The sequence below is a fragment of the Pan paniscus genome, chromosome 11 (assembly GCF_029289425.2).
Source record: "Pan paniscus chromosome 11, NHGRI_mPanPan1-v2.0_pri, whole genome shotgun sequence".
Lineage (NCBI taxonomy): Eukaryota > Metazoa > Chordata > Mammalia > Primates > Hominidae > Pan > Pan paniscus.
In genome coordinates, this window is record NC_073260.2 from 24267007 (window position 1) to 24291640 (window position 24634).

Genomic DNA, 24634 nt, shown 5'->3' on the forward strand with positions numbered 1-24634 from the left:
AATTAGCAATGGACCACAGATCACTGGAACCAAAGGGATCTTAGAATTGGAAACCATACACAGTTGCTCATTTTACAAGAGAAACTGAGACCTCAAGAGTGGATGCGACTTGCCCAAGGTCACACAATGACCCTGTTGGTCAGACCTGCTTGGCAGAAGAGGAGCTCAGAGCTTCTCCTCCAGATCTTCCATTTATTGCACTTCCTGTTATATGGCCTCATAAGAGGCCAAGTATCTGGGAACTTAAAAAAAAGTAATGAAGGTAAAAATTTAAAATGAGAAAGGGAGACCTATATTTAACAACAGTACAACAAAACGACAAATACTGCAATGAAATTGAAAGGGTTACTAACTAATAACCCAGGATGCTTCCTTCACACCAAAACCAAATTTTCATGCTGAGTGCATCTTAGGCCTGGCCAATTCCACCTTCTGCCAAAGGAGTTTACTTGATCATAAAGAAATTTTGTCTCAAAGTAGAAAGTACTGAGCTCTTAAAAGCCCTTGGGTTGATGTCTAGAATCTCATGGGAAGGAGCTAGGTCTGTCTTTGTCACTTTGGTACCTTCTGCACTTAGTGTGGTGTCTGGAACATAGTAAATACTCACTGAATAACTGAATGAATTAAAACGAACTAATTACAGAACTGAGGCTGTGATAAATTCCTTGATACATCTTACTGTAGAAGACATTACAGGAGAGCCAATTACATTAGGGCCATCAGGAAAGTAAGAGTATTTGTTCATTCATTAATTCCACAATATAAGAACCTGCTATGTGTAAGTTCAAACCAAGAAATACATTCAGCTTCATTTCATTTAATATAAACATATTGTGCATTTACTATGTTCTAGATAAAGTGTTTTGTGTTGGGCATTCAGAGATGAATGTCTCAGATATATCCCTGCCCTCATAGAGCTTATAGTCTACATACAATCTACTGCACATATGCAAACCAACTGTTTATAGACTAATATAAATACAATCTAGAATTAGCTAATTTCCTAAGAGATGGAGTTATGCATGCATAATAAAGCCATTCCAAATCTTTTTTTAAATGATAAATCAAATAATACCATATCAATTCCCCAGACAATTCAGAAGAGAGAAAGATAAATTTAGGCCAAAGTTACCTGATAAACCTTTCAATAGTAGATTTCTTTAAGCAGCATCTTGAAGGACTGATAGATTTATTCATGCAGAGATGGCAAAAAGGCTTCTAGAAGCCTTCAAGGCATCTGGAACCCTCGCTGAATGATCACTGAGAAATAGAAGCATCCCAAATGTATCTGTCAGCTTGCTTCATCTCCACAGCAGCCACAGGCTGTCTGGCATCTTAATGGTCTACTTCTGGAGGATTGATAGTATTCTGCTTTGAGCCAGGTGTTGGGAAGTTATATGGTCAGAGGTTGGGGCTGGTCTTGACTCATAGCTCCTTTGCTTGGCCCTCCAGCACAAAAGGCTGTATAAAATCATGGTTCAGAGCCCTGACTTTGGACTCAGATGGGATTTGGTTCAAATCCTGACTCCATAACTTAATAATGTCTGAACCTGCACAAGCCATGTAAAGACTCTATGCCTCAGTTTTTTCAGCTGCAAAATGAGGGTACAAATACTATCTCATAATTATATGTGAATTTGAAATTGGAAATGTAAAATGCTAACTAAGCACAGGCTCTGGCAAAATCAACACTTAATAAATTATAGTTAATGATATCTGTATTACTTATGATGGTGATGATGATGATGTCAACTTCCTGATTATTATTATTATGTCAACTTCTTAATGATCTTCCAAGGCCTTTTCAACCAATAGTTGGTGATTGTAATTCTTTCCTTTTCTAGGAAGCCCCCCATGAACTTCCCAGTGCAAAGTGGCACACAATTATCTCATTCAGGCTGGCATTAATACCAGACCTTGCTTGTGTATGATATTCTAGTTTCTGAGATCTCTAGGAACAAAAAATAACTCCTTACTTGGCCTATTTTCCAAAGTACCCAGCACATTGGGAGGTCCATACTAAGTAAATAGCATTTTGCTCTTGAAAGAATGTTAACATTTATACTCTTGCTATTGGCTTGGGAGTGTGCACCATGTTCCCAACCTGCAGTGGCAGTTAAGAATATCACAAATACTAAATCAACTGTACATGGAGTTAAAATCAATTGTGGCCGGGTGCAGTGGCTCACGCCTGTAACCCTAGCATTTTGGGAGGCAGAGGTGGGCAGATCACCTGAGGTCAGGAGTTTGAGACCAACCTGGTCAACATGATGAAACCCTGTCTCTACTAAAAATACAAAAAGTTAGCTGAGCGTGGTGGTGGGCACCTGGAATCACAGCTACTCAGGAGGCTGAGACAAGAGAATCGCTTGAACCTGGAAGGTAGAAGTTGCAATGAGCTGAGATCGCACCACTGCACTCCAGCCTGGGCAACAGAGCAAGACTTCATCTCAATAAATAAATAAATTGTATTTTGTGACTCTTTGGGAGGAAATTATGAGCTTTGCGATTATACAGAACATGTTTATCTTCTTCGGTGTTGTATCGTTCATACTTAACTCAGGGCTTGGCACGTATGTACTGAAAAAGTACATAGTTGGATGAATTGATGGATAGATAGACAGAAAAGTAAAAAACTCATCAGGGCCAAGAAGCCTAGAAATACTTTAACGTAAATGCTCTCCAGGATCCCACCACTGATATTTCTCTCTGGAGATCATTACAATGACCTCAGGCTAAGAATTACTGAAAGACTTTCATATGCACTTTTTAAAAGTTTTTTTCCCCCAGCTTTATTGAGGTATAATTGACAAATTAAAATTAAAATTGTATACATTTAAGGTATACAACGTGATGATTTAATATACGTATACATTGTGATATGATTACCAGATTCAAGCTAATTAACACAGCCATCGCTTTACATAGTTACCTCTGTGTGTCAATGATAAAGACACTTAAGGTCTACTACTATCTTAGCAAATTTGAAGGATACAATACGTTATTATTAACTGTAGTGACCATGCCGTACATATGCACTTCTTTTTGAAGGCCTCCCAATGGTCTAGAGGAAGAGATAGATCTTAATCGAATTCCTTGACCCAAAGGCAAAATCTCTGGATTTTAATATCAGCTTTAATAGTTAATTAGTAAAGTCACCACTGATTAGCTAGTGACTCTCTCTGGGTGTTTCAATTCAGTTATTCTCTTAAATAACTAGGTATTATGGCAAATAAGTTTCATGTGATATACTACCTCTATTTATATACTACTTAATTGGCTGCCTGAAGTGATGATTCAGAATGATTCTTAAGTGGGGCTCCTCAGAATTGTGTTGTTATCGATTAGCTGTGTCTGCCCCATGCACTAGAATGAAGTGTTTTGTGCCACAGACTTGCCATGCCTATACCCAATGATCTTCTACAGTTGCTTCTAAGTCCTGCTCAAGCATGATTTTGATTCTATAATTTGATGTCTGTCTGTGTCTTTGGAAAGTACTGAGAAGCTGGGCCAAATGTTTCCCGTTAGGAACACAGTCTTGAAAGACTAAACCACAGGCAGTCTATTCAGTAGAAAGCCCTGGCTCAGCAGCATGGACAGCCATCCCAACAGCAGCACTGCCCCTGAGGAACCTTGGCCAGGGTCCTGACCTCCCAGAAAAGAGCCCCACCCCAGGCTAATTCATTTGCTTTTCTTGCTACTGAGTTAGAAGAGATAGGATAACAGGAAAACCAGGGCTGTAGCCACAGCCTCCTCATTTTCCTAAAAATTTTAGAGTGTCCCTGCTACTTGACAAATTGAAATACTAAGATTTATACATTTCCATGGAAAAAGCAACAGTGGGAAAGAGAGGGCTTCCCAGATTTGTCTTATAGATCTCATCCTTCAGAGACTAGCCTTCTGTTAGAAATGCTGTCTCCAAGCACAAGACAGAATAATCATATAATACCAATACACACCAGTTGCTAAGGTCTCCATCCTTTTAAGTATTTGTTACTGAGTGTTTTGCCTGTATTATCTCATTTTTCTCACTTTCAGTTGAAAGAACTTTATTGTGCAGTTGATATTAGTGTTACCATTTTACAGATGTGAAAATTAAGGCCCAGACAGGCAATGTTACACAACCAAAACAGCTACTGGATGGAACCCTTTGGATTTGCTACTACCCAACTATTTCTGACCTAAAAGAGTGGTGATTCCATGTGGTTCAAATTAATAGCAAGTGGCAGAGTAAAGATCTAACAGTGTTTGACTGATGCTAGAGCAGATATCCTCAAACATTGCACAGATGTTTCTTGGATATTTGTCCATGTTAGTATTTATCACTCTTCACAACAAGTATCTGTTTACATGTCTGCTTTCTATACCTGACTGTGAGCTCATTAAGGGCAAGACCTATCCATCATTGGCTTCTGAAACACCCCACCACCACTAGGCTATCCCATAGCCTGTTCTTACACTTGTTCAACCCATCTCTGTTGAATGCAAGAATAAATCATTTAGAAATTAATTCTCAGTCCTCTTGGATAATCGCTGGCTCCCCCAGCATCTTAACTGGGCACCAGTTAAGCCACTGTGCTGCCTAAATGGACAACCACTTCTCAGTTCTGGAATTCTTCACTTAGGGTTAGGAGGGTCTTCGCTTTGGCAGTTAGAGTTTTCTCAATTCTTTTATGACACAGGTTGCACTGGACTCACTCAACTATGGAGATCAGATGTCCTCAGGAAAAAAAAAAAAAAAAATCCACACTTAAGACTGTTTCCTGGCTCCTCTCTCTTCCTGACACATTCCAAAAAGGAATTTATGGATGTTGGGAAGGACAAAGGGTGAGGAATTTCTAGGACATTTAAGAATGCCCATGTAAGCAACTCTACGCTTGACAGGCCATGCACAATAAAACTCTTTGGCCTGTAAGCGAGAAGAAAAATTTGGTGTAAGCTGCCTCATGGGTTGCCAAAATCATGTGGAAACAAATTCATCTGCATTTCTAAACAATAGGAATTCTCCTTGTCCTCCCAAACCTAGAATATTTCATGTACGTGTTTAAGTCAACAAGATAAATATATTCCATGAGCTACTAAAAATGAAGTCATAAGTAACTAATTCTGAAATATGATTCTAGCCAGTTGGAAGTTTCATCTTTATCTAAAAATGAAGTTGTTTATTCTCCAGCTGTGACCAGGGAAAAATTCAGATTGTTGATTTCTTCGTCTAGCAATGATCTTTGTCCTGCAGTGAGGTGCCCAAAAATAACTGTTAGCCTATTCCCTGCTGCTTCCAAAAGGTTAGCTACCAAACAGCTCTACTAGTAAAAGAGAAAAAAAGAAGGATTTGACAGCAAGCCAAGAGGCATCGTAATGTGTAAAATTATGAGCTAAAAAGCCATTATGACTGGCATGACACTGGCCTTGGTTTCCCAACCTGGTAAATAAATTTTTATCTCACAGTAATGCTCTGAATAAAAGTCTATAATGCCAAAATCTGAAGAAATGATTCAACACTGATAACATTTAACACCAAGGCAATTGAAATAAGATTAAAGCTTAACATTTAACCCTTCTCCCACCCCACACTCCCCACAAAAGCTTTCAGGACCATTGTTTTTATCTTCTTATTTTTTGTAGCGGGCTGGGGCCATAAATGTACCAGGTATTTGGAGAATGGGGGACTAAATATTAAAGCCTATATTCTACCCAGCCTTCTCAACAGATGACTAACTGTGAGCAGTTAGGCACCTAGCCTTACAGAGGTGCCATATTGCTTACTGAGTTAAGTACCAGCTCTTCATATTGATCTTTTATATCCTTCCCAATATGGCTTCTGCCAATACCATGTAGTCTCTACCTTTCTGCTTTCCTATGCATTATTTTATACCCTAGTAGAACAAGACCTCTCCATATTCCCTGCATGCTACACCACCTTGGCATGTATCCGGCACCCACAAGGAGATGCCACTATTATTACAGCTATCTTCTTAATTCTCCTCACCACCCATGCATTCCAACTTCTTTGCCTTTTCTCATGGTGTTTCTTTTTTCTAGGGCGCTGTAGGCTTCAATTTGAACCCACCTACTGGAGTTGTATCCAACCATTTTTCAGAATCTTGCCCATCTTTCAAGTACATCTCAAATACCACTTTTTTGAGATGTCTTTCTTGGGACCCTCAATGGATATGAGTTGGCCAATCTCTTTTGTTACTTGTTATAGTCATGAATGTATCTCCCTGATTCCCCCATCCCTTCTGGATACAAGGTTTTCTTTCTGATCTATTCTCTATTTGATCAGTGTTGTTATTACTGCTGCTGCTATCATTAGCTACCACATATTAAGCACACCTTAATGTGTGCCAGGCACTGTGCCAGTAGCTTAACATATGTCTTCTCATTTCATCCCTCTCTCCTGCAACACTATGAGATAGACATATGTATCTCCAGGGAGAGGAGGCGGGGAAATTGAGGTTCAGAGGAGAAAGGGAATGGCCATAGGGAGCAGCTGCTAAAGTGATAGAACTGGATTCGAACACAGGTTTATTTTACACCAAAGACCAGACTCTTTCCCCCACACGCAACTGCTTCATTAATGGAAATGTTTAGATGGCTGAAGGATATGGACTGAGTGCCCTCAAAACTCTGGAGCACAGCAGTGCAGGACAGCAGAGAAACGGGAGTCATGAGTTGTCTTTGACAAGCTCCTCCAGCTTCTAAGGAGAAGCTGAAGCAGACAGAAAGAGACATTAGACTTGGCCAGAGTGGTTCCTGGAGCAACTTGGTCTTAGTTTAACGTGGGGAGAAGATTCTTACGAGACTCTAAGGTGTGCAGAGGGAGGAAGAAAAAAATATTTCTTAACCCAAGGACAAGGCTGGGGGAAAGGATGCTGATCTGACACAGGGTAGTTATCTCTTCAGATCTGCAAAGGACAATAGCATTGAGGATTGCGTCTCACTTGTACCTGGATATGTTCAAACATGTAAGGTATGGAAACTACAATGCTTGCTATAGTTAAGTGAGTTAGTTGCTAAAAAGAAGCCATTTTTTCTCCCTAATCCCCGGGCTCTTGTGTCTGAGGTACTCACCCATTTTCATTAGTCAAGAAACTTAACAACATTGAAACTTTCTTATAGACTCTTCTTGATCGCTTTGAGTCTCAGTTTCCTCATTTTGTACCATGCACTTAGTAAAAACAAGCAATCCTCTAAACCAGTACTGCTCAATAAAACTTCTTTGGATGATAGAGATGTTCTTCATCTGCACTGTCTCATATTGTAACCACAAGCCCCGTGGACTCTTAAGTACTTGAAAGTGAGTGATACAACTGAGCAACGAGATTTTTAATTGCATTTAATTTTCATTAATTTTAATAATCACATGCGGAATATCGGACAGAGCACTTCGAATTCAAGACCAATGAATTCGAAGTGTTTTATCTCTTTTTAAATTTTCTATCTCATGGGGAAGTTTTTATTGTGGATTTTATTTTCACCAGATTAACTAGCTTTTGAGACATTGACAGGGATGGAGATACATAGAAAATCTCACAAAAACAATTTCATAAGTCACAGGTATTTGTTTGACTCTAAAAATTAATTTTGATAAAGAAAGAAAGCAAAGTCTGACACAAGTGTGTCTTGTTTTGCATTAGATACATAAGCTGAGGCGGAGCAAAAAGCAGCACAACATGCTTAGCTTGGAAATAGATTTGTCCTGGATATGGGACCCCAAAAATCTGTGTTTTGTGCCAATGCAAAGACTATGTCTCTTCCTGATTCCCTTCTTTGCAATCATTGACTTACCAGATCCTTAAATGTCACCATCAAAGATATACACACACTTACATATATAATATGATATGTAATAATATATTATCTTTCATTGTATTATAATAGGTAATATTATGTTACATCACATATTATAATATTATATGTAATATAATTGCAGCAACTATTATATTATATATGGAGATATATATATATATACATACCACGACATGCATATTTTCTGGGATCACTGAGAGAGGAAAAGTTCTTACTTTGCTGTAGAACTCTTGCCTTTGCTTAAAAACAGACATATTCCAAAGTAGGGGTTTCAAAGGTTAGGAGAAAGAAAATCCTAGAAAAAAAAAGCATTCATTAAAGTCCATATTTTTCATTACAAATGTTTCCTTTTATTAAGCTCTTACTGCTACCAAAGACTGTTTGCCATTTCTTTCACACACATTATCTCATGCACTTTTCACAATGATCCTATGAGGACTCCCCTAACACATTTATTGATGACAGTACTCTGGCTTATGGTCACAGATAATAACCTTGCACAAGGAACAGGAAGTGATCAAACAGTGATTCAAACCTAAGACAATTTGCCTATAAAACTTGTGCCCTTCAGTGCCATTCTATTTACATTCTGGTGCTTTGGAACCTGCTACATTCTCAAAGAAGACCTTTCTATTGGGTACCAATTCCGGCTAGAAAAGTCTTTCTCCTGTTGTGCTGAAATTTGTCTTCTCATAACCAACCCTCCCTCCCTGCCCCATTCCCAGCACATAAACACACAGATACACACACACACACACACACACACACACACACACACACACACAGGCACTTGTCCTGTCCTTAGGGGCTACAAGAGGCAAGCCAGTGCCTGCTTTGCCAGGATTTATACATGGTAACCCTGACCCACTCAACCTTGGTTTTCTCAACTACAAAATAAACCTGCCCAGGTCTGTAGTCCTTCCTCCTACAAGATATTTTCCAGACCTTTTATTGCTGATCAATTTTCTATAAAGATTAGAATCTGTGTTTTCTAAAGAGTCTCTGTAGAATAAGTTGCTCATTCTGAAATTATAAAAGTCCTACTATCAGAACATGATTCTTCATGTCTGACCTAAATACCTCCAACTGCAATCTCAAGTAAGTTTCCCTGGGTTCATCCACAAAGGAGACTTAAAACAGCCAGTTGTCTGCATGAGAATATTTTACATTCTTAAAGGTCATTATTTGCTTCCTATTTTTTCCCTCTCTCATATAAATATTTCTAGTTCTAGTAAATTTACCTCCTCACCCACCAGTGATTTCTGCAGCTCCTCTTTGATCTAGATCCAAGTTGCTGCTGAGTTTAGGACTGTATTCAACTAGGCGGTCAAGCTCAGGCTTAAGTAAAAGGAGGCTATTGACATGGACTCTTGTTAGGTTTTGTTCCCCAGGAGCGCAACAAAATAGGAACTACTGTTTAATGAGTGCCTACTACGAGCTTGACACCATGCTGGGTACTTTATGTACAGGTCTCTAATCCTTAATTTTCTCTGGAAAGGTTTTGACTCCTTTGTTATATATGAGGTCATGGTTTAGAAAGGATAAGTAGCTTGTCAAAGTTACAGGGCTAGTGAGTGACATTTGAACCCAGGTATGCCTAATTCCAAAGCCTAACCATTTTCTACAACACTGAAAATATAATGGATTTTTCCCAAAGTACAAAAACACCCACTGCCCTCAGACCACCATGAGCCAATAGGAAATACACAATGCTCAAGAATAACATACTCTTTCCCCCAACGATGCAACGTTTGGTGGTACCAGTGTACGTCTCTTAAACACACAGTGAGAAATCCTCACTCTACTCACACTCTGGTCATTATTACCCTAAACTCATTGCCTTGGAGTCTCAATCAGCAACTATAATGGCTTTTTAGATGGAAATTTAAGTCATTTAGCAACTCACAGAAAAGTGTTGGGGAGAAGTCCAAAAACATTTCAAACTTGGCCCATGGCCCTTTCTAAAAAAAAAAAAAAAAGCTAAGAATTGATGGGAAAGGGGTAGGAAAGTAGAACTTTGTGAAGGTGAAGAGAGTTAGAGCAGCCATTCTAGTAGACTATGCAGCCAATAAATATTTGTCCAGTAAACACATAAGATGGCCAAATTGGTTTGAAAGGAGAGAACATGCCAAGTCTCCTTTTTTATAATAATCTTCATTCAGTGGCCTTACCTACATTACAGACCCACACATTGTTAGTTAAGAAGCTAATTTCAATGAGAAAGCATGCTCAAAAGAGGGTTGGGTATTTTTTGTTTCTTTGTTTTTGTTGTTGTTGTTGTTTTTGTTTTGTTTTGTTTTTGCAGATATTACAGGGACAGTTGGTAAAGTGTCAATAAGAATATAATTAGAATGTGGTAGGTATGTGGATAGGACCTTCTTAGTTAAATGCACTAGTGCTTTCTTAGTCCTTAGGCCCCTGATCAGTCATATAGAAATGCTTCCCAGTTCAATTTTCCTTGCCACAATTCCTCTCTAAGTTTTGCAAAGGCTTTCTGTCATGAGGAAGGAGATGGTCAGTTGGGATCATGTTGATGCATTCTATCATTAGGATAAAATCTTTCCAGAAAAAAAGTTAGAAACCTTCTTATAGGCTGAATAATCCAAGCACCACCACTAATTGACATAAATAACTAACTTACAGTGTGCAAGTATAAGAATATCATGGGCATAGGGAAATGTCAATTTGTAAATGACATGCTAAAAACCAAATAGCAGCCAGGCACGGTGGCTCATGCCTGTAATCCTAGCACTTTGGGAAGTTGAGGCAAGTGGATTGCCTGAGCTCAGGAGTTCAGGACCAGCCTGGGGAACATGGTGAAACTCCAACTCTACTAAAAAAAAAAAAAAAAAAAAAATCAGCCAGGCATGGCAGTGTGCACCTGAAATCGCAGCTACTTGGGAGGCTGAGGCAGGAGGATCACTTGAACCTGGGAGGCGGAGGTTGCAGAGAGTCGAGATCATGCCATTGCACTCCAGCCTGGACAACAGAGTGAGACTCCGTCTCAAAAATAAATAAATAAATAAAATAGCTCTTCAATTATCATTTGAATTTTACTCGGGTGCATCTCCTAATTGAAGAAAACCATGAATGACTTCATATCGTGTATAGATCATTCTCACATGCCTCCATAGCATTGTTTTAGTAAATATTATAACTGCCATTTCTTCCTGTCTTTATTTAGTTTCTCAACTGCCTCTAACAAGTCCCCTTTTCTCTGCTACCTGATTGCTCATACAGGTGAATAGCTCTAAGAGAGATGAATAAGATAACTTGGCAAAGTGAGAACTGCTTCATGGTAGCATATTCTCCTCCATATTCTGTTCCCATCTAATTCTTCTCACTATTTAAGGCTCAGCTTAAATTTTACCCTCCCTTTCCCATAAGCTATGCCCCACCTTTCTCTTGACCATTCCTTTTTATTTTCAAACCCCATAGGCAGTTATACACTATACCACAAAACAAATCCTATACATTCTTTCTTGCTTTGCTCCTTAAGTACTGGATGGATGATTCCATTTTCTTCTTAATTCTATTGTTAAGTCCCCTGATGGTATGTATACACTTGGTCTTATATTTATTTCTACCACCCTCAGACCTCTGTAAAAATGCTATAAGTACTTGCTGATTGGAGAAGACATCAGAGGCTCTTAGACATCCTTTCTGAGCTGTGAGCCTCAGTTTAGACAACTGGTTCAAGAATATTCTGTCAGGCTCTTCTAAAAACTGGACTTTTGAAGGTTTTGGAAATAAATCAAGGAGCAGGGAAACTGAGATGCAGAGGAGTAGACTGAATGCTATACTGGCAGTCACATAACTAGTAAGAAGCTCGGCTGGGATTAAAACTGTTTGCCTCCTAGAGTCCTTTATTTTAACCTCTGCCTCTCATGACAGAAGAGAACCAGCAGATGGTGTGGAAATCAGTTTTGAAAATCAATAAGAGGCAAGAGTTACTGAACATCTACCGGGACCAGGGCCTTTATAACACTATAATAATTCACTCAGAAGACATAGTAAATACTGAAGGAATTAATGAATACACAAATAACTTCTACATCATTCTTTTAACCCTGTCACTAGCAACTATGATCTTCACTATACAGAAAGTGAAATAAGGCAAAGAAAAATTACATAACTTATCCAAGGGACCAGAGCTACAGCCAAGATACAAACCTATGTCTATTTTATTTCAATATTTTACCTTTTTCTCTCTATTTTTCTGTCTCCTTAAATTTACAGAAGTTGAATAGTGAGTGAAATCATTCCTTCAAGTGACAAAGTTCTTTTAGAGACCATTGTATGTTATTTCAAGGGTATATAATGAAAAATTATCAGGAGAGCTTCAAATACAGGGATATAAAATCAAAATTCACTTGGAATTGTAGATATTCAATATATTCAATAGTAGATACTCATAATTTTTTTGTTCATCTTTGCTTGTAGAAAATAATTCTTTCAAGAAGATCAGGGACAACTGATTTGAAGTCTACTCTGTGCTTCTAAATCCCCAATTCTGCTGAAAGTGAGATACCCTAGAGCCCTAGAGCCCCAGCAGCACCCAGCCAAACCCACCTCCACCATGGGGGCCATGACTCAGCTGTTGGCAGGTGTCTTTCTTGCTTTCCTTGCCGTCGCTACTGAAGGTGGGGTCCTCAAGAAAGTCATCCGGCACAAGCGACAGAGTGGGGTGAACGCCACCCTGCCAGAGGAGAACCAGCCAGTGGTGTTTAACCACGTTTACAACATCAAGCTGCCAGTGGGATCCCAGTGTTCGGTGGATCTGGAGTCAGCCAGTGGGGAGAAAGACCTGGCACCGCCTTCAGAGCCCAGCGAAAGCTTCCAGGAGCACACAGTGGATGGGGAAAACCAGATTGTCTTCACACATCGCATCAACATCCCCCGCCGGGCCTGTGGCTGTGCCGCAGCCCCTGATGTTAAGGAGCTGCTGAGCAGACTGGAGGAGCTGGAGAACCTGGTGTCTTCCCTGAGGGAGCAATGTACTGCAGGAGCAGGCTGCTGTCTCCAGCCTGCCACAGGTATGAGCTGGTGGCCCGCCCAGTCCCACACTGTGCAAATATGGAGAAATGAAGAGCATAGCAGCATCCATCACTTGCTTCCAAAGTGGGCTCACTAGAAAACTAGCTTCCCAGAGTGTTCATTACAAAGAGATTTTATGTTCAAATAAGTGTGGAGACTGCAGCCATCTCTCTCCTGCTTGGAGGAGTCATGGCGACAACTGCTTCTCAGAGGAATTTTCAGGCTTCTGATAAGTCCTGCTTTGAAAAACCCTATTTTACCTTAATTATAAGTTTCTAAAACGTATTTAACCATGAAATCTACCCACTTTCTACCCCAAAACCTATGAGTATGCCATGAAATTTCTATCCCAGAGAGCACTCTCTGATAGGTACTGGTGTGGCCCCATCACCTCATTTTACAAATAGAGAAACTGAGGCCTGGAAAGAGGATGGGATTCCTGAAGGTCCTCCAATAAGGAGTTGAGTTCCTCACATTTCAGTATTCTTACAAATGCACAGTGCTTCCTGTGATAGTGCTGAGTCTATAAAAATTAGAAAAAAGTTCCAATTTAATAGCAATTACAATGATTACAATCATATAAGCTCCCTCTGTGTAACAGGCACTGTTGTATTATTTAATCCTCCCAACAGCCCTTTAAGGTAAAGATTAGATGAGGGGAAGATAAGTCCTCTTCTACAGATCAAAGAAATGAATCTCAAAGGGATTAACCCACTGGCACAAGATGGCACAAAGAGCAATAAGAGATAGGGTCTTTGGCTAGGCGCAGTGGTTCACGCCTGTAATCCCAGCACTTTGGGAGGCTAAGGCGGGTGGATCACCTGAAGTTAGGAGTTCAATACCAGCCTGGCCAACATGGTGAAACCCCATCTCTACTAAAAATACAAAATTAGCAGGGTGTGGTGGTGCATGCCTGTAATCCCAGCTACTCAGGAGGCTGAGGCAGGAGAATCACTTGAAACCGAGGGGCAGAGGTTGCAGTGAGCTGAGATCATGCCATTGCACTCCAGCCTGAGTGACAAGAGCAAAACACCACCCGAAAAAAAAAGAGATAGAGAGAGAGAGAGAGAGAGAGAGATAGGGATTTTGCATGTGCCTGTGTGTCTCCAGAGCTCATACTCTCCCATGGATGCCCTGTTTCCACATGCATCCTATTTCAAGGAATTTTGCTGCTTTGGAATTATGTCTTTATCTCCAATAACTAAAGTTGATAAAGCTACATGAGTTTCAACAACTTCAAATCAGAGCTGAAAATCTGTTTCTGCCACTCAGAAAAAAATTACCAAAATGTTCTTCAACAATTATTTCAAGAGTAAACCTAACCACCCTAAGTGAAATAGTCTTACGGCTCTGCAGGACAGGCTCTAGGTTTCTAAGGCAATTTTTAAAAACATTTTCTTTAGGCATAAGTTAGTTTATCTTCCACTTCTGTCAACTCCCTGGAAAAATGCAGATGAGAATACACAGTAGGAGTAATGCTAAGTAGTCAGTTAAAATGATTGTTTAGAGCAGTGCTGTCTAATGAAAATATGACTCACACATGTAATCTTAAATTTTCTAGTAGTCATGTTAAAGAAAGGAGAAAGAAACAAGTAAACATAATTTTAATCATCTCTTATTTAATTCAACAGAGCCAAAATATTGGTTTTTCAGCCTGAAATCAATATCAAAATTATTAATGGATACTTTTCAGTCTATTATTTTATACTATTTGGAATCTGATGTGTATTTTACACTTACAGAACATCTCAATTTAGACTAGCCACATTTCAATGCCTAATAACCACATGTGGCCAAGGGCCACCATGCTAGATAGTACATACTTAGACTCTCACTTTACAAATCAGCTTTTTAAAAAAAATTCTTTCTTCCTGCTGTCAAGAAGGAGATAAAATATATTAATACAAGCTGCTTCTATGTACAGAGACTACAGAGTGAATATACTCTAGTGCAGAGAATATAGAACTGGGTTTTGTTTCTTCTCCTTAAGCTCCATGGAGATCAGACCAATGACTTCTGCAAACTGAGCTAAGGCAATATTTAGGCCTCAAGGGGCTCGAGTAATGTCAACCTTGACCCCACATTCTTTAAGTTGACCTCCACTTAGCCTTCAGGATAGAAAGAAATAAAAGATAAAGGCACGATACTTTTCTGGGGACAGAGCCAAACTGAAAGGTGTCCTTATAGAATTAGAAAGCCATTAGCTACCTCATTTTAGTTGCGGAAAATTAGAATGTTTTGGTTATATAAACCCACATACCAACTTGAGCCAACCTTCCACAAAAAACTTTGGAAAATAAAACAGAAAAAAATAACAAGGACACAAGAGTGAGCTCTTAAGGGGTTTACTTAACTCGGATATACCCCAGGGAAGTGGGCTATTGGCCCAACTTCACGTATAAGAAAACTAAGCTCCAGGTAGTCTAAATCCCTTGCCAAATGTGGCATAGATATTGAATCAAAAAGTCAGAATTACATTCAGTTCAACAACTATTTCTTGGGCATCTTTTATGTGCCTGGCCTTGATGAGGCACTAAAGAAATAATAACATAGTGGCCAGTCGTGGTGGCTCACACCTGTAATCCCAGCACTTTGGGAGGCCAAGGCAGGCAGATCACGAGGTCAGGATATCGAGACCATCCTGGCTAACATGGTGAAACCCCATCTCTACTAAAAATGCAAAAAAATTAGCTGGGCGTGGTGGCGGGCGCCTGGAGTCCCAGCTACTCAGGAGGCTGAGGCAGGAGAATGGCATGAACCCAGGAGGCGGAGCTTGCAGTGAGCCAAGATGGTGCCACTGCACTCCAGCCTGGGTGACAGAGCAAGACTCTGTTTCAAAAAAAAAAAAAAAGAAAAGAAAAGAAAGAAATAGTAACATAGCCCCAGCCTAATGCATTCCACAAGGCAGTGACTCATAATCATCATTGGAGTAGTAAGACTTCTTGAAAATGTGACAAAAACTATGAATCCGCTCCCCAGGGGTGGAAATACACACACACACACACACACACACACACACACACACCCCTATGCATAATCACACACTGTTTTGGCATACAAGCCTATAATTTCAGAGAATTCAGGTTATGAATTCCTACCTGGTATAACAGGATGTGAGTCTCGTCTGATTTCACACACTACAACAAATGGTTCTCAAGCCAGATGGAGCCTGAGGGTGCAACCGTCCTTCAGCTGAATTTGAATCTGGGTGCCCTGGGTAGATACAGAAAAATGTGGCTGCTTAAGCCTGGCTGAGAACTTCTGTTTCTTTTGTTGCAGGCCGCTTGGACACCAGGCCCTTCTGTAGCGGTCGGGGCAACTTCAGCACTGAAGGATGTGGCTGTGTCTGCGAACCTGGCTGGAAAGGCCCCAACTGCTCTGAGCCCGAATGTCCAGGCAACTGTCACCTTCGAGGCCGGTGCATTGATGGGCAGTGCATCTGTGACGAGGGCTTCACGGGCGAGGACTGCAGCCAGCTGGCTTGCCCCAGCGACTGCAATGACCAGGGCAAGTGCGTGAATGGAGTCTGCATCTGTTTCGAAGGCTACGCCGGGGCTGACTGCAGCCATGAAATCTGCCCAGTGCCCTGCAGTGAGGAGCATGGCACGTGTGTAGATGGCTTGTGTGTGTGCCACGATGGCTTTGCAGGCGATGACTGCAACAAGCCTCTTTGTCTCAACAATTGCTACAACCGTGGACGATGCGTGGAGAATGAGTGCGTGTGTGATGAGGGTTTCACGGGCGAAGACTGCAGTGAGCTCATCTGCCCCAATGACTGCTTCGACCGGGGCCGCTGCATCAATGGCACCTGCTACTGCGAAGAAGGCTTCACAGGTGAAGACTGTGGGAAACTCACCTGCCCACATGCCTGCCACGGCCAGGGCCGGTGTGAGGAGGGGCAGTGTGTATGTGATGAGGGCTTTGCCGGTGTGGACTGCAGCGAGAAGAGGTGTCCTGCTGACTGTCACAATCGTGGCCGCTGTGTAGACGGGCGGTGTGAGTGTGATGATGGTTTCACTGGAGCTGACTGTGGGGAGCTCAAGTGTCCCAATGGCTGCAGTGGCCATGGCCGCTGTGTCAATGGGCAGTGTGTGTGTGATGAGGGCTATACTGGGGAGGACTGCAGCCAGCTACGGTGCCCCAATGACTGTCACAGTCGGGGCCGCTGTGTCGAGGGCAAATGTGTATGTGAGCAAGGCTTCAAGGGCTATGACTGCAGTGACATGAGCTGCCCTAATGACTGTCACCAGCACGGCCGCTGTGTGAATGGCATGTGTGTTTGTGATGACGGCTACACAGGGGAAGACTGCCGGGATCGCCAATGCCCCAGGGACTGCAGCAACAGGGGCCTCTGTGTGGATGGACAGTGCGTCTGTGAGGACGGCTTCACCGGCCCTGACTGTGCAGAACTCTCCTGTCCAAATGACTGCCATGGCCGGGGTCGCTGTGTGAATGGGCAGTGCGTGTGCCATGAAGGATTTATGGGCAAAGACTGCAAGGAGCAAAGATGTCCCAGTGACTGTCATGGACAGGGCCGCTGCGTGGACGGCCAGTGCATCTGCCATGAGGGCTTCACAGGCCTGGACTGTGGCCAGCGCTCCTGCCCCAGTGACTGCAACAACTTAGGACAATGCGTCTCGGGCCGCTGCATCTGCAACGAAGGCTACAGCAGAGAAGACTGCTCAGAGGGTGAGTCCCAGGGCGCAGACCAGCATATAATGGCCATGATGGAGTGGACTCCTAGTATGGGTTGGAAAACTACGTTTATATTTATAAACATTCATGCACACTGATTCTTTGTACGTATTAATATATCCATTTAAACACACACCCATAATGGCTTTTTAAGGGGGCCCTGTCATTCGGTTGTTACAAGGTGACCTATTTAAGGGCTGAAGGGTTCAGAGAGGTTATATAATTGTCCCAGGGACACACAGCTGACACATCACAGAGCTGGTATTCGAGTCTGCCTAACTCATCTACATAGAGTTTAAAATAAAGTTGGAGAGGCCAGAACACATCTAGTGTTCAAGATGAGGTAGATAAAGGGATACTCTCTCTTTTGCTAAATATCAACTTTATTTCCTACTCTCCACTGACATCAAACCAACAGTAAACAAAATCTCTGTGTTTGGATGGATGTAAAAATTCAGCTAAATTGAATATGCAGTGAGATTACATAAAAACAACTGTTTCAAATGCATACTCGGCTAAAGACCAAACGCCTATTATCTACAAGATTGACCTGTCTTTTCATTGTCTTTTGTAACTGGTTTTGTTTTTTTAATCCTAAAGACTGCAAGCTCCTATCCTTAAAAGGGCACTATTTCTAGCAGTTAGTATGGGACCTGGTACATATTAAGTGCTTAGTAAACCCTGGTTAAGTGAAAACACAGGAGAGAAAATTAATGCTCATATTTAATGAGTGTCTTCTGTGTACTCCTCTCATCTACCCATATTATAATTGTCATAATGGAGAATTTTTTCCTTTACTAAAGTTATTGGTATCTAAACATAAATAAATGGCTTTGTGTTCAATGTGGCACAAGCAGGGAAGCCTGGTTGGAAAGAACACCAGGCTGGCAGGGAGGAGATACAAGTTCTAAACTTGATGAGGTGAGCAAGCTTGGTCAAGTCGTTCTGCCTTACTCACCTCTATAAAATAAGAAAGTTGGACCAGATATGCCCAAAATACCCTCCCAGTGCTAGGGACACGTAACTCAAAGTTCAGAGCAGGGAGTGAGGCTCAGACTGCACTTTCCCATGCCAACAGCCTGCATCTGAGCTAAGACCCAGGAAGCACAGAAAGTTGGAGAGGCCAGAAACACCAAAGGCCACACTGCTGACCTGGGACTCCAGTCTGAAGGAAATGGACTAAGGAACAGCCACCACAAGTCTTAAGATGGATCACAGCAGGGGGTCCCTGATGCCATCTGCATTTTAGAGGCAACAGAAGATCTTCAGACCTCTGTGGCTGACAGTGGAAAAGACAGGTCAAACAAACCTAGAGAGATTTTAGAGGGCACACTGTTGACACCAGATGTCCTTTCTTATTCCTGCCAGTGTCTCCTCCCAAAGACCTCGTTGTGACAGAAGTGACGGAAGAGACGGTCAACCTGGCCTGGGACAATGAGATGCGGGTCACAGAGTACCTTGTCGTGTACACGCCCACCCACGAGGGTGGTCTGGAAATGCAGTTCCGTGTGCCTGGGGACCAGACGTCCACCATCATTCGGGAGCTGGAGCCTGGTGTGGAGTATTTTATCCGTGTATTTGCCATCCTGGAGAACAAGAAGAGCATTCCTGTCAGCGCCAGGGTGGCCACGTGTGAGTGAGCAACTCTTTTGGGCAGCCTCACCTGACCTCAGCCCACCCAGTGTATAACCCTCCCTCGCCACGGCCCCTACAATCCTATACTTGTTCTTTACAGTTATACCAAATAAGAGCCTAGAATTAAGTCCATAGAATCACTTATTAAAGAAATCCCTCATTTTCCATCAAATCTTTCTCCTTGCTCTCCTATATACTTCCTGCCAGAGAAAATCATTACAAGTAACATTTAGCAAGTGTTTACTGTGTATCAGACTTTGTTGTAAGCAGTCTACATATTAGTATAAGAGTCCTCATTTGGCCGGGCATGGTGGCTCATGCCCGTAATCCTAGCACTTTGGGAGGCCAAAGTAGGTGGATCACCTGAGGTCACGAGTTCAAGACCAGCCTGGCCAGCATGGCGAAACCCTGTCTCTACTAAAAATACAAAAATTAGTCGGGCCTGGTGGTGCATGCCTGTAATCCCAGCTACTCAGGAGGCCGAGGCAGAGAATAGCTTGAAACCAGGAGGCAGAGTTTGTAGTGAGCTGAGATCATGCCACTGTACTCCAGCCTGGGTGACAGAGTGAGACTCTGTCTCAAGAAAAAAAAAAAAAAAAAAGAGTCCTCATTATATGAGTTAGTATATGTATGAAATAGGAGCTATTGTTAACCCTATTTTACAGATGAGGAAACTGAGACTGCATGGTTAAGCATCTTATCCCAAATCATGCAGCTAACAAGGAGTAGAGGCAAAACTTTAACCCTGGCAGTCCTGGCAGGTTTATGTTCTTAACCACTCTATTACTTTTCAGTGGAGATCACTGACTATTTTTCTTTAAGTGGAAACATTCTGGTTTATGAGTTTAGCATCAGTATAATTACCTTCATATCTAAAAAGCAAGCTCTGGCTAGAAATTGACCCTTTTTTGCTTAATAATAACATTGGCTGCCATTTATTCAACTTGTTCTGCATGCCACGAACCAGGCCCAGCAATCTACACACTGGAGTGGAGTATATCACTCACTCCTCAATGCATTCCCAAGAAGTAGACATATTTACCTTCTTTTTCCAGGTGAAGAAACTCAGGCTTAGAGCATTGTGTGCAATTGCTCAAGTTCACATTGATAGTAGAGCTTAGATTCTAACCCCAAGTCTGTCTGATTCCAAAGCCTGCGTTCATTTTAGATTTAACCATATGAAATTGCCAAAATTAATCATACCATTTTTCCTAATATTAATTTTTATACAGCCCCATAGTAGACCTCATCCCAGAAGAAGCTTTAAAAGGACACCTGCTCTGGTTGTCAGCCCCTGACTGTTGCAGACATCCAGTCTGGTTTAGTGGAATCGTGGCCACGTTGCCCAATCACACACCTGCCCTATGCTTACGTTCTATTTATGTTGTTACTTACAGACTTACCTGCACCTGAAGGCCTGAAATTCAAGTCCATCAAGGAGACATCTGTGGAAGTGGAGTGGGATCCTCTAGACATTGCTTTTGAAACGTGGGAAATCATCTTCCGGAATATGGTAAGGAGTACAAAAGAGCAGATCCATTTGATCTCAAGGATTTGAAAGATGACCAAAGGGTTCTGAAGACTTCTGTATCAACTAATTTTCCTTAGTTTTTGGTGGAGGACAAGGCTATAATTAGCATCTTTTGTGTTTGCATCTATATTTTAAGGGATGTTGGTTTTTCCCTGATTTTAGTAAGTAAGTGTAGCACTTAGGGCTGAGACCCTAGACAAATAGAAGTTGTCACCTCAAGGTTCCAATTGTCCATCATCACCTTAGAAATCTCTACTCGGAGGCAAAGAAGAGAAGAAATGGTCTCTCCCTCAAAATAAAGGTACATCTCAGATTTGAGCAACCCTTCTCTCCAGGCCCAAAAGTACATGTGAAGCAGGGAACTTGTTCTCTGAATTTAAGCCCAGGCTCTGCCACCAACCAGCTGTGTGACTATCCAACAATCACCCTACTTCTCTGATGCTGGCCTCAGTCTACCCAAGGTGGGATTGAGCTTGTGCCTTCAGAATTCCTTTGGCTCTCACATTCTGTCATTTGACTTGCATGACAAAGGGGTAAAAGTTTACGAATGGGAGAAACAAACTAGAGAAATGTCTTTATCATCTCTGTATCCTCAGTAGCTTACATACTGATCTGATGCATAGTAAGTGACTAATGAATCGATGAAAGAATAACAGAGGAATGAATGAATGCAGAGTGAATGAATCACATAAATTAAGAGACTGGCACCTCCCCTAACTCTTACCAAGCTGCCTCTATCTCTCAGAATAAAGAAGATGAGGGAGAGATCACCAAAAGCCTGAGGAGGCCGGAGACCTCTTACCGGCAAACTGGTCTAGCTCCTGGGCAAGAGTATGAGATATCTCTGCACATAGTGAAAAACAATACCCGGGGCCCTGGCCTGAAGAGGGTGACCACCACACGTGAGTATCACCTTTAATACTTATAGAATGATAAGGCTGATTGTACCTCATAGCACCTCCTGGTTGAGAAAGTGCCTTCTCATATAGCATCTACATCATTTAACTTTTGCTGCATTTTTAAAAATCCAGATACAGTGGTTTAAAATAACAATTCTTTGCATGTTGGTGATTTGGGTTTGGGCTCAGCTGAGCAGCTTATCTGTTCTTGACTGCACTCCTCATGTATCTGTGTGCTTAAGGGGCAGATTGGCCTAGGATGGCCTCAGCCAGGATGGTGTCTTTCTGTTTCGCAGAGCCTCTCATTCTCCAGGATGCTGGTCCTGTTCACACAGCTATTGAACAGGTTCAAAATTGGCATTAGATCACTTCTATCAAAGCACATCCCACGGCCAGTTTATATTTAAGGAATAGAGAAACAGATCCATCTCTTGATGAAAGGAGTTTCAAAATCTCCTTTCAAAGGGGTGTGACTACCTGAAGATAATTAAGCCCATTGCTAACAATCTAATTAGCATCATGTCACTAGTTTAATATTAGCACCCAGTTGTAGGACAGAGGAAGGGAAAATATTAATGTTAAGGCTTAAAGAAGCTAAATCACTTTAACATCCCATAGTTAACACCATCAGGGGCATAACTTTAAGCCAGGGTAAGTTTTATAACTTTAACACCATTTCCACTAACATTGACTAGGCTCTGGTTTATGTAGAATGTTGATTCCATCTCTTCAATGGGAACCTAAGTAAAATTTCATTCAATACTAATGATGTCAGAAGTTCTTGGGAGTAGAATAGGATTTAGCAGTACTAGATCATTTGGTGAGAAAAAGACCTGAATTTGGAGATGCTCCACCAGGAAACTTTTTTTTTTTTTTTCTGTCACCCAGGCTGGAGTGCAGTGGAACGATCTCAGTTCACTGCAACCTCTGCCTCCCAGGTTCAAGTGATTCTCCTGCCTTAGTCTCCCAAGTAGCTGGGATTACAGGCTCCCACCACCACATCTGGCTAATTTTTTTGGATTTTAGTAGAGAGGGGGTTTCAGCATGTTGGCCAGGCTGGTTTCCAACTCCTGACCTCAGGTGATCCACCCACCTCGGCCTCCTAAAGTGCTAGGATTACAGGCGTGAGCCACCGTGCACAGCTGCAATTTTTTAAAAAGAAAAAATGCATAATTTTGCACTTCCATATAGGAAAACCTCTTTATTTTCTTCAAGATAACATATGCGCCGACTCTTTAAGTAATCGACTCTTCTTGGCAGGGGGTTGTTGGAAAAATTAAATCAGTTGCTAATGACAAGAAAGAACATCTTGCATTTAAATATTTGCACATTTTGCCTAGCTCAGAGCCAATTCAAAGGATTTTCTCTTTCATAAGCAAGTGTTTTCCATCATCCTGACACCACCTCTCTGTGGTAGGTAGAAAAGCAGGTACCAACAGGAAAAAAAAATCATTAGATCACCAGAAAGACAAAGAAAAGACAAAGCAAATGCTTAGTTGCTATGGAGGAGGTGCACTGAACTTTTTTTTTTTTCACTGCTCTTTTGTTTATCTAAATTTGGGAATTGTCTGCTTTATTTCTTCTTATTTTAGAACAAACATTCCAACATTTGAAGTTGCATAATCATAAATTTCAACATAGGGGGACAAATATTTACCTGTTCATTTTGTATTTTTAGTAGAGACAGGATTTCACCATGTTGGCCAGGCTGGTTTTGAACTCCTGATCTCAAGTGATCCACCCGCCTTGGCCTCCTAAGGTGCTGGCATTACAGGCGTGAGCCGCCACGGCCGGCCACAATTTACCACATATACCTGAAACCTTTAAACCTTTAACCTTTTTTCCAGATTTAAAGGGCCTTAAACTTCTAGTTCAAAACACATTCGGCTCCTTCTGTCTGGCATCTATATAAAGGTGGTATTATACTTACTTTTGAGGTCAATATGTTTGAGAGGTGTTGTCATGTAAAGGGGGAAAAGGATGGGCTTTGGATTCAATCAGTTCTGAGTTTGAATTCCATCTTTACCATTCACCATCACCTTGGAAAAATCTATTTCTTTAAGCTCCAGATCCAACAGCTGAAAAATGGGTTTATAGTATTCTCCTTGTGGGGTTGTCATAAGACTCAAGACATAAATAACAAAGCACCATGTTTGCACCTGATAAATACAGAGCATTGTTAGTTTCTGCTATTCAAGGGTCCCAAATCTAGGGGGATATCAGTGTCTTTGACTGAAACCCAACTTCTTTAATGTAAGGGGTACTAAGGAAGGTAGTAGGTACGGTTTGGGTGCTTGCTAGCACCTATAAGAACATAGAGCAGGCAGCTTCTGTCCATTTTTGCGACATCATTTTCATTGTGCATTTTACATCATCTGTGAGCTGGGACTGATGTATCAACACCTAGACTTCAAAAACAGACTCTGCAGTTTTCTCACAATCTGCTGTAAATTATTGTTCCTTTTCATTCCCTGTATAAAGCCAACTTCCTGTCACTTGTTATTGTTTACTGAACCAATGCTGAAAACACATTTTAAAAAAAAAAAAAAGAAGAAGAAAGAAAGATTCAAAGATTCACTGAATACCCAGAATATGCCTGTCTCTATGCTGGGAATTTAAAAGACTCACTCTCTCAATCAATGAATAACCCCACCTAAATTGACTCAAACTGTACAGAAATCTGTTATGAAACAATGAGACACATATGATATTAGAATGCTCTTTAAGGACAGTGGCAGCCACAGGGAGGGAATATGTGTTTACCTGACTGAAGCCGGGTTAAAAAAACGCTTCTCATTAGGAGACAACATTTAAGTGGGATTTTGAAGGATGCATAGGAGATTTTTAGAGGGAAGTATGATCTTAGAAAGAAGAAATGAGAGAACAGCATGTACAGAGACCAGGCGGTGCCCAACAGCATAATGTGCTTCCAGAGCTCTGAGCATCTATCAGAGTACAGCACCAGAGTGGGTGGGGCAGAAAAAGTCAAGATGAGCCTGCAAAGACAGGCAAGGCTTGAAATAGC

At 41.4% G+C, this 24634-nt stretch overlaps 1 protein-coding gene across 10 annotated transcripts in view; it reads left to right on the forward strand.

Annotated features, from left to right (window-relative positions):
• Positions 1 to 24634, forward strand: part of TNC (tenascin C) — a 97240-nt gene that overhangs the window by 14613 nt on the left and 57993 nt on the right. For all 10 annotated transcript variants that reach the window (XM_055117708.2, XM_003833079.7, XM_008958590.5 and 7 more), the window contains exons 2-6: positions 12256 to 12848; positions 16129 to 17538; positions 18913 to 19176; positions 20577 to 20692; positions 21456 to 21612. In XM_055117708.2, coding sequence (XP_054973683.1) covers positions 12392 to 12848; positions 16129 to 17538; positions 18913 to 19176; positions 20577 to 20692; positions 21456 to 21612 — 2404 coding nt within the window. In that variant the 5' untranslated portion in view covers positions 12256 to 12391. The remainder of the gene's footprint in view (positions 1 to 12255; positions 12849 to 16128; positions 17539 to 18912; positions 19177 to 20576; positions 20693 to 21455; positions 21613 to 24634) is intronic.